This window comes from Podarcis vaucheri (assembly GCF_965113315.1).
Source record: "Podarcis vaucheri genome assembly, chromosome: 1".
NCBI lineage: Eukaryota > Metazoa > Chordata > Lepidosauria > Squamata > Lacertidae > Podarcis > Podarcis vaucheri.
In genome coordinates, this window is record NC_138759.1 from 71,694,235 (window position 1) to 71,709,653 (window position 15,419).

The 15,419-nt window shown below is 42.5% G+C and overlaps 1 protein-coding gene across 6 annotated transcripts in view; it reads left to right on the forward strand.

Moving 5' to 3' along the window:
- Window positions 1-15,419, forward strand: part of DENND2B (DENN domain containing 2B) — a 140,233-nt gene that overhangs the window by 54,703 nt on the left and 70,111 nt on the right. For all 6 annotated transcript variants that reach the window (XM_082193012.1, XM_082193014.1, XM_082193011.1 and 3 more), the window contains one exon: window positions 8,121-8,225. In XM_082193012.1, the coding sequence (XP_082049138.1) occupies window positions 8,146-8,225 (80 nt within the window). In that variant the 5' untranslated portion in view covers window positions 8,121-8,145. The remainder of the gene's footprint in view (window positions 1-8,120; window positions 8,226-15,419) is intronic.

The window sequence follows — 15,419 nt, forward strand, 5'->3', positions numbered from 1 at the left end:
CCCACATACACAATCATAGAATTGGGAGGGGTCTTGTAGGCCATCTGGTCAAACACATTGTTTGATGCAGCAAATCCCGAGCCAAATAATTTTCTACAGATTATTGCTTTGGTCCCTGCCTGAAGATTTTAGGAGGGAGGGAGCCCCCTACTTCCCCAGGTAATTGGTTATATATTAGATCCTTGTGTGAAGGCTAAGTGGTTGTTGACATCAGAAGCGGATTTAGGGAAGCGTGACTACTGTGTTAGAAACTCAGATATTTAAACTAGGCTCCTTAAACCATTGCTGCAGTTGCCAAAACAGAATGTCTAGTTGCCATTTTTGCCTATTCCAACCTCTTTTTCTTAATGGTGACTGCTGCTGCTCAGGCTGCACAGAAAAAGCAATTTGGCTCCAGAAATTCATTCTGATTGTGCATAAAAATTTAAATTATACAGGATGGGGTATTAGTGTGTGAAAAAGTCCAGATACAATGATGCCCAGATGGCAGAGATGTCAGGTGGCATCCTGGCACCCAGGAATATTCACTTGGTCACAAACGGTCAAAAGCACCTGGCTAATTTTGAACACTGCATGACTGGTTTGGTTGCACTGGGCTTGGAACCTCAGGGGCACTTCAGCTATGATTTAGAACGCAGCACGAGAGGCAGGGGTGCCAAATTTTCACATTGCACAGGGCACCACTGAATTTTAAGATCCCTCGCCCCACCACTGCTGATATTTGCCTTTCCCCCCCAGTCAGAGCATGTGTGGAAAGATCCCAGAATGATCATTTGGCATACCTGGGGAAAAACCAAGCACTTTCCAGAGGCACCTATGCCATACTTCCTTCTCTCTCATTAGTGTTTCATTGTCCAGTATTCCCAATAGTATTCCAGTACTATAAAGAAGTGACACAGAAAACTGCTCCTTAGGAAAATATTTCAAATGGGCTGGGTTATATTTATATAGCTATTCCTCAGTGTGCCCTTTATGCAACAGGGGGGAGGTTTTCTAGTGAAGTAGCCTTTGCTATGCAGTACCTTGAGTTTGTATGCGTCTATCGATTTGCCAAGTCAACGCTAAAGCTGTAGATAATATTTCTGGGCATTAACTATGTTAATAGATTCCATACAGAGACTAAGTAAATAACAAATGAAAGCACACTTTATGTAAGCTGCCAGAAAAGTAATAGTTTTTATCAATTTACTTCCAAAATCAGATAAAATTCTGCAAAAGGGGAGAACACCCTGAAGTAAATGTAATCTCCAGTCTTTGGAACCTTTGTAGCTATTGATTGCAGGACCTCTGGCTTTAATGGATGGAAATGAGACCTCCCTAGTCACCACTTCAGCTGATGAGGTGTAAAGAAATGTTTATTGGAAACTGAAGCTTAAGAAACTGACTGCACACAAGCCCTTCCGACAGATGGGTCTGCTGGGGAGAGAGGGTTCAGCAGAATGCATTAGATAGTGCTGTCAAAGTACTTGTCCATTCTAGGTTGTATGTGTGACTTCAAGCTATGTTTTGGTTTTCCACATAGGCATGCTCAAACATATTTTCAGGTTTCCATTACTGTGAACTAAAAAAGGCACACGAAATTTCATGGAAAGGAAAGGCAACACTGGGGAGAAGGGAGTGCCCCAAAGCCCCTCACCTCATCCTTTAATACCCTGTTATTACTCCCCGCCACCACACCACTCAATCCCGCCCTCCCACAAAGCACATTTATTCAAATAGTTTGGAAGCCACAAAGCAGGCATATGAGATCTTTATTTACAATTGACATGTTGAGCGTGCAAGATGTTGGACATCATGGACTCTTTGATACTGTATTGGCATTATTCAAGTAAAGCTAGCTGGCAAAAATGTGATTGAAACTTTGGTAAACGAAGTAACGTAACTTAGTGGCATAAGGGTATGAGTTGAAAGGTGCTATTTCATTATTTTACATTAAAAATGTATCCTCCCCATTCTTTTCTCAGAAAGAGCCCCAAATGGTAAGACAGAAAATGGGAAGGCAAAGAACATCCGAAGACACGGAGAGGGGGAGAGTTCTGGCTTTGGTAGAGATCCAAAATTCCAGGCACATTTTTCTGAAGTTTGGATACCTTTTTGATTGAGTTATTTTGATGAAGTTGGTTTCATTTGTTGCATGAAGAATGAGAACTGACCAGAGCTTGGAGGCTGCAGCTAGAGTTGGCTGTACTTTTAAGAATTTATTTGAACTCATGCAAAAGCAAGCTCATAGGGTAGGGACAAGCCCTGGATAATGCTTCTGTTAGCCCAAGAACCATGCAGCTGTGCATTCCAGGCCTAGGGTTAGAGCTGTGCAAATTATTCACAGTAAAATGCTGCTGTAACATTTGTATTGTATTTTCAACAGGGAAAACTTACCAGCAACATTTTTTGTACATTTCTCAAAACTCCCCTGCTTAGTTTTTTCTTTTATTGAAAACCAGCTTATTAAAAAAAATTGGCCATCTGAGAATTCATAGAGGCACTGGGAAATGATTACACTTTAATGCAAAAATAGTAACTTTAGCAGGTTATGAAATTTGATTATTTAATGTATTCATGAAGCAGCAAATTTCTTGATGGAGGCTTGTAGCCTCTCTGTGTTTTGTTCTACTTAAGATCTCCCTGTGGAGTCATCTCAAGTGTTCTCAATATGATTTTTTATTTTAATTTAATTAAAAAATGGATCTAAAATGGGATGGTTTTAACCTCCCCCTCCTCGCCCTCCCAGAAATGTAATGAATACATTTCTTCCAGAATGGAACCTGCAATATGTAGAAATGTTGTTAGCTTTAAACCAGTGAATTTCAAACCTTTTATGAAGGTGCATCATATTGAGATCTGAACCTTATTTTGTCTTCTTGGTATTAATGTCCATGAGCATTATTTCTTTATATGGAATTGCCGACCCTCATTGCCCCATTGCCTCATGCTACAGGCAGACTGATCCAATGCGCACAAGGCATATTTTAAAATTGCATGATCAGACTTTTGCATGGGTTGGTTTAGCTTAACATTTCCTACATAGCTCAGTTGGTTAGAGCGTGATGCTGATAATACCAAGGTTGTAGGTTCGATCCCGCATTGCAGGGGGTTGGAATAAATGATCCTCTGGGTCCCTTTCAACTCTACAGTTTTATGATTCTATGATTCTACATGGTAGTTGTACTGTCAGCTTGAGAGATCTAGACTGTGCCTGTTAATTTCCAAGCAGAATTCCAAGCACACGCTAGGGCCTTAATACTGCTTCTGGGAATACCTTGTATATCTGGCTTTGGGGCTTGTGTATCGATACCCAATGAAACACAGTTTCCGGGCCTGCCAAAGTACCTCTTAGCTACTATATGGAGAAGTTGCAAAAAGGGGAATTGTGCAAAGAAATTGTCGCCCATTAGACAATAAACCATTCTGCGTGGTTGTCATGGCATAGTCTTGGCTTGAACTTGAAATGCTGTGAGCATTCACAAAAGTGAGCACCTTGTTGAGTGCTTGCAAACAGGATTGAGGTTCGCCTCAGTCTTGTGAGCACTGGCACTTACCCTTCCCTTCGCAGTGTGTGTGTGTTTGCAAGGGCAGACATTCTGAAGTCTCTGGAAGAGAATCTTTTCCCACTAGACCTTCACCTTAGCAGAAATGGCATGCATGGCATCAGTTACCTGCCAGGGATCCTGGGACTGGTGGTTCCTGTCCCATCCCTTTGGGGAAAAGTGGCTGTGTTCCATGCCCCGGTCAAAGGTACAGTAAGTGAATTAGGTGGTATGGTACTCCCGTTTCCCTGGCTCCCGAGTGGTGTGGAGAGGGGAGGTCCCAGCCCAACACAATGCCCCCTTCTTTTCGCCTAGCCTTCCCTTTAGATCTTTGCTGCCACCAGTTGAAAGATTTTATTTTTCTACAAGGTTGTCTTTCACCAACCAGTCTAAAACTCTCCCGTGTCTCCTTGAGAACACTTTGAAGTAGTGTAGAACTTGGCTTAGACATGGTCTCTGTGTGTTTTTAAATAAAAATAACAGAGACCACAAGGTTTTCTGTAACAAGACTGGAAGTTTACTAAATGGGGGTGGGATGTAGTTTATAAGAAAAAAGGTTCTAATTTAAGAATGTTTACAAGCAACAAAACATTCCCGGTGTGGGCAATAAACTATAGCAAATAAATGTAGGTTAAAACACTTTCATCTCTCCCCACACTAGACAATCCCTAGGGTAGACTTGTGTTTTCTTTGTCTCCTGAGCTCATACCTTGATCTGTTCATCCTTTCATCCGGTTCCCTGATCTGGCTACATGAGTGCTAATCAGCAAATTGAAGGAAGTATGAGGGTCTTAATTCCCAACTACAGTACCATCCTCAGTTATTCTACCACCTTCTAATCAGTGGCAAAAATCTACAAATTAACCTGTTAACTCCCCAAACACACCTACATGCAAGATTTATAGTTTTATAATAACACAACAGTCCATTTCTGCCACATTGGTCTTAGTGTGGTGGGGTGGAGGGAGTAGCAGAGGACACTTAATTTGAGTTATATCTATCTGGAGCTCAGGTGGAAGTTCACAACAAGACAGGCTGGAATTGCATAGCATCATAGAGTCTCAGCTAAGCAAGTGAAATTCATAAAAGGTCCAAATGAGACATTTTATGCTACTCAGTCAGCTCAGATTACCACTCCTGAGGCCCAACTCTTTCCTGAAGTGTGGTGAGCTTAAAGGGCACTCTCCTGACTTGGAGCCTATTGCTCTGCCTCCTTCCCTCATGACTCACTACCAACACTGGTGATAGAGAGTGTGACCCCACCCCCCTTGGACATCTCAGATGAATGGGTTGTGATCTTTGGAGATCCCTGTTCAGACTCTGGCTTAGACACAGTGTCCGGGCATGTGGCTGGATCTAGGCCAGGGCTGAGAAATCTGGGGCCCTCTAGATGCTGTTGGACAGCAGCTCCCATTGTCCCTTACCGTTGGCCATGCAGTCTGGGACTAATGGGAGTTGAACAACAACTGGAAGGCCACAGATTCCTCATCTCTGGTCTGGCCTTTCTGTGGCCTTTGCTGCTGCGGCTGCTGCTTCTGATGTGGCCCCTGCTTATCTTGGTCGGAGTTACAGTTGCTGCTCAGGGTGGAATGGGGTCACCATAGGCTGGCCAAAGGCTCAAGGCTTTACAAGGATTTAGTTTACGTGCTACCAAAGGCTCAGTGATGTAATTTGTCCATGGTGGTTGCTAAAGGGTACTGGTGCAGCTGCATGAATTGATTAACTTGGTAATGAACACCTGTGCTGGGTGGTGTAGCCAGATTCTTCTATCCATCCAGACAGGTCACTTTGTTCTGTTGCATGAACTGCAACCATCCTTCCTGTGGTTGCTACTGCTGTGAGTGTGGGCTATGCCTGCATGTGCTGATTGCCACAGGATGCCTGCTTTGTGCCCCTGCTGATGTCAGTTCTGCATCTAGGGCTGGTGGTTTGTGTCTTTGCAGTGGATCTCTGTTCTTTGTCTTGCTTGTGAGTGTTGTGCTAAGCATCTCCCTTGTCCAAACACAAAGGGATCATAGCAATCAATGAGAGGGATGCACAGGATATGATTGCTGGGACTGAAATGATTGTTCAGTTCATTAATTGAGGTTTGAACTATTTCCCTTTTCCCTTGTGTGAATCAGGCAGATCATTTCTGATGTTTAGTGTAGATAGATAAATGATCTAGGAAAACCCCTTGATGATTTCTGAAACAGAAAGTAAGTGGTTCTTTGGTTAAAAAACCTTGTTAACTACTCTCAAAATATAATTTGTACTGCAGAAGATAAATCAACTAAAACCAATTTGTTTGACAGCTTTAGCAATTTTCAGTCATGTTCTTTTCCCCTTTGATCTCTAATTCTTTCCAGACGGAGTGTGTCTAAAATGATTCCATTCCTTCTTCAAGTATCCAAATCTAATTTTTATTTCTCTTGTGTGGAGAGGAGTCATTTATTTATTTACTAGATTTATAGGCCATATTTTAGATATGAATTCCTGAGGCAGTTTCACAGACCTACATGATGGTACTGAAAATGGTTGGGCTTCAGGCTACATAAGTAATATTTCTATGTCCAGTTGCACAGATGGTGCGTCCTTTGGGAACACTGGTGCTGCTGGAGAAAGTGCTTGTGCAACTGTGTGATCTATGTGATTGGCATGTGTCCTTGCTATTGATGTGTCATGGAGGGCGAGTAACAGGAACCAATTTTGGGTGTAGATGCCACACTGCATTTGCCACGTACTCTATGAATTAGACCTTATTTACAGATTGCAGATGCACATATGATTTCATAATTATAATTATTATAATTTATGCCGCCCATCTAACTGGGTTGCCCCAGCCACTCTGGGCGGCTTCCCACAACTAAAGCATTAAGCACAGCAAAACATCAAACATTATAAACTTCCCAGTACAGGACTGCCTTGTGATGTCTTTGGAAAGTTGTGTAGATAACCTGTTTGACACCTGATGGAAGGGCGTTCCACAGGATGGGTGCCACTACCGAGAAAGCCCTCTGCCTGGTTCCCCGTAACGAAACAGCCAGAAGGCCCTCTGAACTGGACCTCAGTGTCTGAGCTGAACAACAGGGATGGAAACACTCCTTCAGGTATACAGGGCTGAAGCTGTTTAGGGCTTTAAAGGTCAGCACCAACATATAGGTCCACTGACCACATGGTTGACTGGATGGTTGCAGGACCAGTGCAGGATGCTTCTTCAGTCCAAACTGGTCCTCAGCCTACACAATGAATAAGAACATTGCAAGGTCACTGCAGGCCACATGTAGCTGTCATACCTGGATTTCGACTTTTGGCCTGGAGCTGTCCCAGCAAGAGAGATACATGTCTTTTCCAGGCATATTTGTCCAACATTTTATTTTGTGTTGCTTCAGTGAACCAGGAGCATGGGCATTGCTTTGTCACACAGTGAGAAACACGAGACACATCATCCTCTGAGCTCCTTGCAGGAAGAGTGGGATACAAATGTAACAAATAATAAAAGTTGTGTTTGAAGTAGATTTGTGGGTTTTTACTTATGGTGCTTGTATCCCCGCTGCAAACGGACCATGGTTGGTAGTTAATGCTGTGTTATTTGCTGTCCTTCAGAGAAGGAAGATGACATGAGGTGTGTGGTTGCTGTAAACATCTGGATTCAGTTTAATTTGAGGAATATTGCAGATCTGAGAGGATTTGGGTCAAACCTGTCAGTGGAACTTTTCATTAAGCAGGCTGTTTATTTTACATTTACTATGGGAAGCCTAAGGGTTGCAGCAATAATCTGGTTCCCATGTGCTCTCCACTGTAAACAAGAAAAGTATGTACAGTATCTCAAAGAGAAAGTCCCTGCCCCCATCAGCTTGTACTTTAAGAATTAGAGACAGCACAGAGGGCAATAAGATATTTGTAAGCATAATAATCTTCAAGATATTGTGACTTTTTGAGACCAGCAAGGGGTTGTATCTTTTGGTTTAGTTAGTTGTTATTTGCAGAAGGTCTAGAAAGATAAATGCAGGTGTCCTTGGAAGACCTTGTGCTCTATCGCCAGCTTGGGGAACTATATGAAGGAGAGCTAGGTTTGAGAGAAGAAAATTACATATTGTACAAGTCTTTGCATTAGGACCATAATCAACTTATCTTTGATATGTTTTTGGGCAGGCTTGTACATTTTATAAATTATGATATACTGTATCCTATCACGACATTGCACAGTCTGTGAGTTCTGCCATGGTTTCCAATGCTCATTTTAAACCTTTTGCTTTAGGATTGAGCTCTGTCATTTGTTATTACAGTTGTGACACTTTTTTAAAAAATGCTATCATAATTATCCCAGTCCCAATTTAATGAGAGAAAGTGGCAAAGTAAGGACAATGGTTTCATTCTTCTAACGTACTTTTCTGTGGTTTTAGTTTCTTGTCTAAACATGACTCAAATCTGAATCTTACCTGAGCTGCTGTTTGACTTTTTGCAACATTGAAAAGAGTAGTTATGTTTAGGTAACACATTCAAAACTTTTTTCGACAGTCTTTTCCATGCACTAGAAACATTTCTTATTAAGCTGTGTTGAAAAAAGTCTCTGGTTCAATGGGTTTGCTTTGGATTTTATTTCCCCTTACCCAGGTTTCCAGGTTTATAGAGAGCAGAAATGACCATGACTGCCAACAAGATTGCCAGTGTCACCAAGAGAGCTGGAGGAAGTAAAGTGCCTCGGGATAGTCTTGATAGGTAAGTGGAAAGCAATATGTTTATGGGCTTTTGTTGCCTGATTCCAATTTGCTTCCTGCTCTCCCACCCCAACAGAAAGCAATGCTCTGACCCATAGATCTATGAAACTTATCGTTTATAGGAGGAGGCCCATTTCTGAACCCAGAGTCTCCTGGCCTTGCTTCTCTTCCTTCCTGTTTCTCTCTCTTCACCAGGACTCTCCAAATATACAAGCAGCAATAAGAGCAGCAGCCTTCACCCTCCCCTTTCCCTTCTTTTGGGCAGGCTGGGCCTGGAAGGAGGGGACAAGTGAATGAGTGATGGTGATGGTGGCAGGAGGGCTCCCCTTGAGGGCATCTTGTTCAAGAGCCCCTTAGCATATGGAGCCAACACTGGATCCAGGGGGTAATGTGTGTAGAAACCTTGGCATACAGGTCATCTTGGGTCTCCTTACTAATCACATCCTTGGCCATGTTATGTAAATATACAATTGCTAAGCTCTGACTTGGTGATCTTGCAAGCAGCAAAGCAATGTTTTTTTTAAACATCAACATGAAACTGCTGATATTTTCTGTTCAGAGACTTGGAGTGAGTTGCCATCAGTATACTGATGAAACAACTCTCCCTTTTTCATCTGAACCAAGTAAGGCACCTATAAAGGCCAAATGCACTGTTTGGGTGTCTCTTGACCTGGCACTACTCCTAGATTTGCAACTGGTCTATATGACCCGGAGTACTTTTATCTTCTGGCTACTAATAGGAAAAGGTGATCTGGTCCCTGTTATACATACCTTGGCAACCTCGTGGCTGAGCTTTGTGGTGTGCTTCACCTGGAGTTCCTTTGAACATTTGTGAAAATTTCAATCTATGATAAAGTGCCATCCTGGGCCTTCTGCCCAGCTCTGACACCTGCCCATTTTTTAAAAAACCAACACCTCCCCTTTTATTTTCTTGCTCCAAGCAACTTCTTCCATGTTTTCTTTTTTGGTGGTGAGGGAGAAGGTGGTTCCCCACAAAAACATGGCGGTGGTCATATTCACTCCATACAATGCCCTAGGATTACTTAACTCTTAGGGCATTTGGGGGCAAGTCCAAAATGACATCTGGAAATAGTTTGGCACTGGAGTGCAAAAAAATAAAAGAAAAATGAGCCCCAGCGGCTGCCTGAGTATACTTTATGATGGTCCTGGGCTTGCAAAGTATCTTCCAGTATCTTCTGCATAAACCTGCTTGTGTGATTAGTTGTCAGATGGGGCCTTCTTCCAAGTATCTGTATCCTCTGACATTAGGTTAGTTGTCAAAAGGAACATTCTTGGTGGTGGTGCCCTAGAGAGATTCTGTTCTCCCTCCCCATCCCCCAGCAAGCTGCTGAGCCCTGGGCTAAAGTGATTGTTCACTTAAAAATGGAATTTGAAGTCTGCTTCTGACCTCTAGTTTAAACTTAAAACTATGGCTAGTGTCCAGCTCTGTGCAGATGTGATGCTAGCTTCAGTTACTGTTGGGGGAAAAGAGATAGGGGAACTCAAAAAGTTGATGGGAGGAGGAATGAGCCCGAGGGAGACACAAACACAGTTCTGAGTGGGACTCCGATCCCCTTAACTATGTTTAAGGCTCCAGTGGAGCCAGTTCAAAATAAGGCACTGCTGTGGGATTCTGGAAAAATTCAAAGCTTCTTATAGGATGTGATTTAGCCAAAGCACGTTTAAGTCTCTCTCCTCATACTGGAACTCAGGATCATGCGCTGAAGATGATGAACAGTCAGTTCAGAGCATGTGGGATCAACTGTTCCCCACCCCCCGACAGTGTATAATTAAGATTATTGTGTATACTATGCCATCACTGTACATGGCACACACCTTGTGTACATGTGCACATTGTCAGGGTGAACAATCTCCAAGACTTCCTAAGTGAAAGTCCAGACCTGGGAGTAAAGAAGTTCAGAACCACTATTTTCAATACAAGTTTTTTTGGCACTAGTGTTAAAAATCTTGAAAAATCAAGTGTGTAAGTTCTACATGCCTGTCCACAAGCTCCACATCTCTCTTCTTCTCATTATGACCAACATTTATTTTTAAAGGTTTCTTTCAGTAATGAATAATATATTTAAAGGCAAGCATAGGCATGAGAGTTGGCACATCACTGAGTTACAGACTCATGAGAGAAACCTTCCAATATGTCATGCTAGCAGCCTGACTCCTTCGTTTCATGTAATCTACTTGGCTGACTTTCCTTTGGGAGGCCATGCCCTGAGTCACTGGGAAGATTTCTTCCTTTTTAATAAGACTTAAATCAACAGAAGCAGCACTTGAATTAATTTTCATTTAACACTTGGAGGGATTCATTCTAAATGCATTTTGAAAAGAAAGAAACTACTACAAAACACCCTCACTGAGAAATCTAGCTACTCGTTTAATCTGGGATTTGACCAGAAGTACTGCAGACAAACAGCCTCTGGTCTGCAAGTGGCAGAATTGTTATGTTTTGACTATCAGTGTTAAAGGGAGTTCTAATTTTTTTGCAGAAAATGGCAGTCTTGCCAATATAGCTGTCTTTTCTTCAGGAGAAATGACTGCCTCTGCCATGAATTAAGTTTGTACACATCAGTTGCCCTTTGCTAGCAAGTAACTGTGTCTTTCCTCCTAGATTTGTGAATCTGAGGGGTTAACAAAAACCACAGTCCTATTACCATGGCAGAAATATCTGTATTGTGAGGCTGGATAGAAAAAGCTTGCTCTTGGGGAAATACTCTCACCAAACCAAACCAAATCAAACCAAACCAAACCAGACTATCTAGCTGAATGTTTTCCTGACCACAGTCAGGAAAAATTGAGGCAAAAACTGACAAGTAAGTCCAGACACCCAAACTTTATGACATATACCCATCTGCAGTTACTGGTGGTTTTAACAGTGAACCTCAGCCCAAGTTGGCTTTGTGCCTGCTTAATGCCCTAAGCAAGAGTAAATTATAGGAACCAGAAATGGAGAGTCTGTTGAAAGAAATGTAATATTAATATTAAAACTTTAGGAATTCTCTAAGTGTCATATCATATGAAAGGCATTCACTGAAACTATTCCTTATCCCTTAATAAGAAAAGCAGGCAAGGGGCAGAGGGCAGCATTAAAATTAAAAGTAGATAAAAAGGAGGGAAACAGCAGCAATTTATCAGTAGAAGCATATAAATAAGGCCTTTGGCACCGAAAAGGCAAAATACTCAGTGCCATGTGTGCCCCTTGGGGAGAAAATTGTACCATTTGGGTAACACCTCTGAGTAAGTCCTTTCCACTGGTCACCATTGACTTTGCCAGGTATAGGTGAGGCCACCCAGAAAAAGACATGTCACAGTCCCAGACTATACTGTATAGGACTTCAAAGGTTAAAACCACCATTTTGAATTGTGCTTGGAGATGAACTAGTATCTAGTACAGCTATTTTAAGAACTGGGCTATGTACACACCATGCATTTAATGCATGTGACTTTCCTCAAAGAATCCTGGGAACTGAACTTTACCCTTCACAGATTTACATTTCCCAGTACCTTTAACAAACTACTGTTCCCAGGATTCTTTGGGGAAAGTCATGTGCTTTAAATGTATGGCGCATGGTGGCCTTGGTGTGATATGTTCCCATTCTTTCTGGGTGGGTGGTAGAGTGGCCTGAGGGAGAGAGAGAAAGGCAACCAAGAGAGGGTGGTACCTACAGACCCTCAAAATTCAAGATGTGACCACGGACCCCAAAATATTTTTCTAATCTGGAGGTCATAAGAACTTAGATAACAGAGGCCAGGCTATGTCTGGTTGTTGCACTGAAAGAAACTGAGAAGAAGTAGCGGGGTGTTTATAACAGCAAAAGACAGTAGTGACTGGTGTGGAGGGGCAGAGCCATGGAACCGCCAAGACATCAATGCAGTTTACCTGGATGGCACCGGGGCAGGGCAAAGCAGAAGCAAACCCAGAACTGTGCTGTCTCTGGTGGCAGTACTGCATTGACTCTCCCAATGCTTCCACACACCCCTGACCTCGCTGCTGCCCCAGTGCTGTCTAGGTAAGCTGCAGCAATGCTAGTCCTGAGAGGGCAGCTCAGCAGCTCTTATCTACCATACTGAACGCCACAGGACGGAGATGAAGGTTAGCCAGTCAGCTGCTCATAGGAAGGCCCAAGAAGAGAAAGTAATTCCATTCATTAGAAGCGTCACTGCTGCTGCAGTGCAACTTTGGTCACATGCAGGAGATTCCAGCCTCACCACTCAGAATTAAAGACCAGTCACAGCTAGCTTAGCCTGAGAATCATGCACCTGACCTTGGATGCGAGCATAAATAAAGTGGTATACTTGCATCGAGGGTGTGTGAGCAACAACTGCAGGACCATTTGAAGCGCCTTTGAAAAGTCCCTTTTGAAACAGAAAAAGCCAGCAGCATTCATATTTCTTCCTGTCTAAACAGTTCACTTTTGGCCTTCAAATTAAATGAGATCATGTTTGGAATCATACTACAAAACAGAATAAATGTTGATGGCAGAAAGCCTGATGTCCTTTTAAAGAATTTGTTTTTCTTGCCTTTAGTATGTTTGAAAGGAAGACACTGGTGTCCATTAATACTTAGATCTTCTTCAGAGATATCTTTGTCTGGTGGAGTTGCATCATTTCTTTTAAGCCTTATGTCAGGATCTCCACAGTGACTGGAAAATAACAGCTTAATAGAAGCTATGGGGCACAGGGTCTTGCTGTTGTGTAGTGGTTAAGAGTCAGTGTGGTGTAGTGGTTAAGAGCAGTGGACTTGTAATCTGGTGAACCGGGCTCCTCCACATGCAGCTGCTGGGTGACCTTGGGCTAGTCACACTTCTCTGAAGTCTCTCAGCCTCACTCACCTCACAGAGTGTTTGTTGTGGGGGAGGAAGGGAAAGGATATTGTTAGCCACTTTGAGACTCCTTAGGGATATCAAATCCAAACTCCTCTTCTTCTTCTTCTGTTGTATGTAGGGTCCACTCTGATTAGTGCTTCTCCTACCCTGTGAGTCCAGAGTTTTCGCAAAAAGTCATGCCATTTTGTGTAATAATAAAGTGTAATAATAAAACAAAAATCAAACCAATAAAGGTAGTGATTTAAACTTGGTGCAGCATATGATCTGGTATGTTTGAATAAGATAATAGACCTTAGCACTTTGTCCTGCATGATATGCTGAGGGCGGCATGGCGGAACCATAATTATTATATTATTTCCTGCTTTGTAGCTAAATCTAGTCTCCAGGGTGGCTTACGTTTAAAAATGGTCACAAGATGCAATATCTTTATGTATGATGAGAGGAGAAGAAATATGGAAGGTATTTGAAGCTCACTGTTCTAGCTTCATGTTTTCTTTCTTTCTTTCTTTGACCTAGTTGACACATAGCACTAAGCCATGGCTTGTTTAAAAAGCCATGAGTTGTCCCACAGATGATCAAGCAAACCGTGCCTTGTTTTTCCAAATGTTTGTTTTGCATCTGCTTTTGCCTCATGCCTTTGCCTCATGCCTTTGTAGTTTGGTGAGCTTCTGGGGTCAGGTGGTCAGGTGAGCTTCTGGGGTCAGGTGGTCAGGTGGTCATGGTTAGGGGAGGTTGTAAGGTTCATAACACAAAGCCATAGTTAAAATAGGGTTCATAACCCAGCAACAAACTGTGGCTTCACATCTTGCTTTGTTGGCAGTAAACAAACCATAGTTCAGCTGTTGAGCAGGGTTCACATATACCGGTAACTCTTAAGACAGGGGTCAGCAAACTTTTGCAGGAGGGGGCCAGTCCACTGTCCCTCAGACCTTGTGATGAATCAAAAACCCAGAAGGGAGGAAAGGAGATTATTACTTCAGTTTTGACACTTAAAATGTAGCACACACTTTTACAGATAGCCAGAACTTACTGCTTCTGCTCAAACAGCATGAAATCTAGATCAAGAAACCCTATCATTGGGTGGCTGTATATATGTCAAGAGACCAACTTTTCATACTTTTATTTCACCATGCCCAAATGGTGTAGTGCATATATAGTTTCCTGAAACGCAGTAGCAGAAAAACCAAAATATTAAGGAAATACATTGAAAAGCATCCAAATGCAGAACCAACAACCCAATCTGGAGTCAATAACACATTATGCTGCTGCTTGCCCCTCCCTCCCTCCTCCTCCTCCTCCTCCTCCTCACCCCATTAATAATCACAGTCTTCTGCTACAAATACTAGTAGGACTTGTAGGTTTTTGGCCAGACATTATGACCCAAAATTAATAGAAAAATGCATGTTTGTCATATTTTGGGATGAGTGACAAAAGAGGTTTATTATTTTAACAAAGATCTTGATCGTTCAAAAATTGGCTGTAGAGTTGAACAAAATAGTTGGTTTTAAAGAGATGTGCTGAAAGTAGGCAGTATGCCAATTTGTGCTAGCTTTTTAAAAAACAAAAACAAAACACAAGCCCCATTCAGCTAGAATAGGGGTTTGCCAACCTCTTTGGTCTCATGGGCCCATTTGAAAACTGGAGAGACTGTCATGAACACCACATGTGTGCATGGCAGCTAAGCACATGCAAGCATGCTGACTTTGCAGGGGAAAGTGTGATCTTCACTGAGAGAGAAGCTTGGGAGAAAAGAGTTAGCCTGCCCTCCTCAGCTACATTCTCCAGGAAGACCATCCCCCATGCAACAATTAGACTTGAAAAAAACCTTCTATTGTAGCCAACAGCAGTTCCATCCCGCCAAGCCTAACTACAACTGGCTGGCAATGCATGTGTGTGTCACAGCTGGGAAGGGAAGGGTTAACCCTTACCCTCCCCTGTGGTAGCACCCACCCTCCATTGTATTGCACTTCAAAGAAGATAGCTATTGGCTACAAGAGAAGGCCCCTTTCAATTCTAATTTTAGCAGGCATATCAGAGAAGGCCTCTGTGGCATCAAGTGTCCTTCTGGGTACAGTGTTGGTGATCTGTGAACTAGAATTCATATGCAAATAGGATGCATATAGACATACAAAAACAAGAGCCAGCACACTTCTCTCTTTTTTTGTCCTACTTTTGTTGTGCTGTAGCTCTTCTGCATTGCAGAACAACTAAAAAAAAAAACAGAACAAACCCATCACTATTGCACCATCATTATGTCAATAATATGTTGAAGATTACACCCCCAATAAAATACAATTCTGCAAGGGCACTGTGTGCCATAGCTGCCAACGTTTCCCTTTTTTAAAGGGAAATTCCCT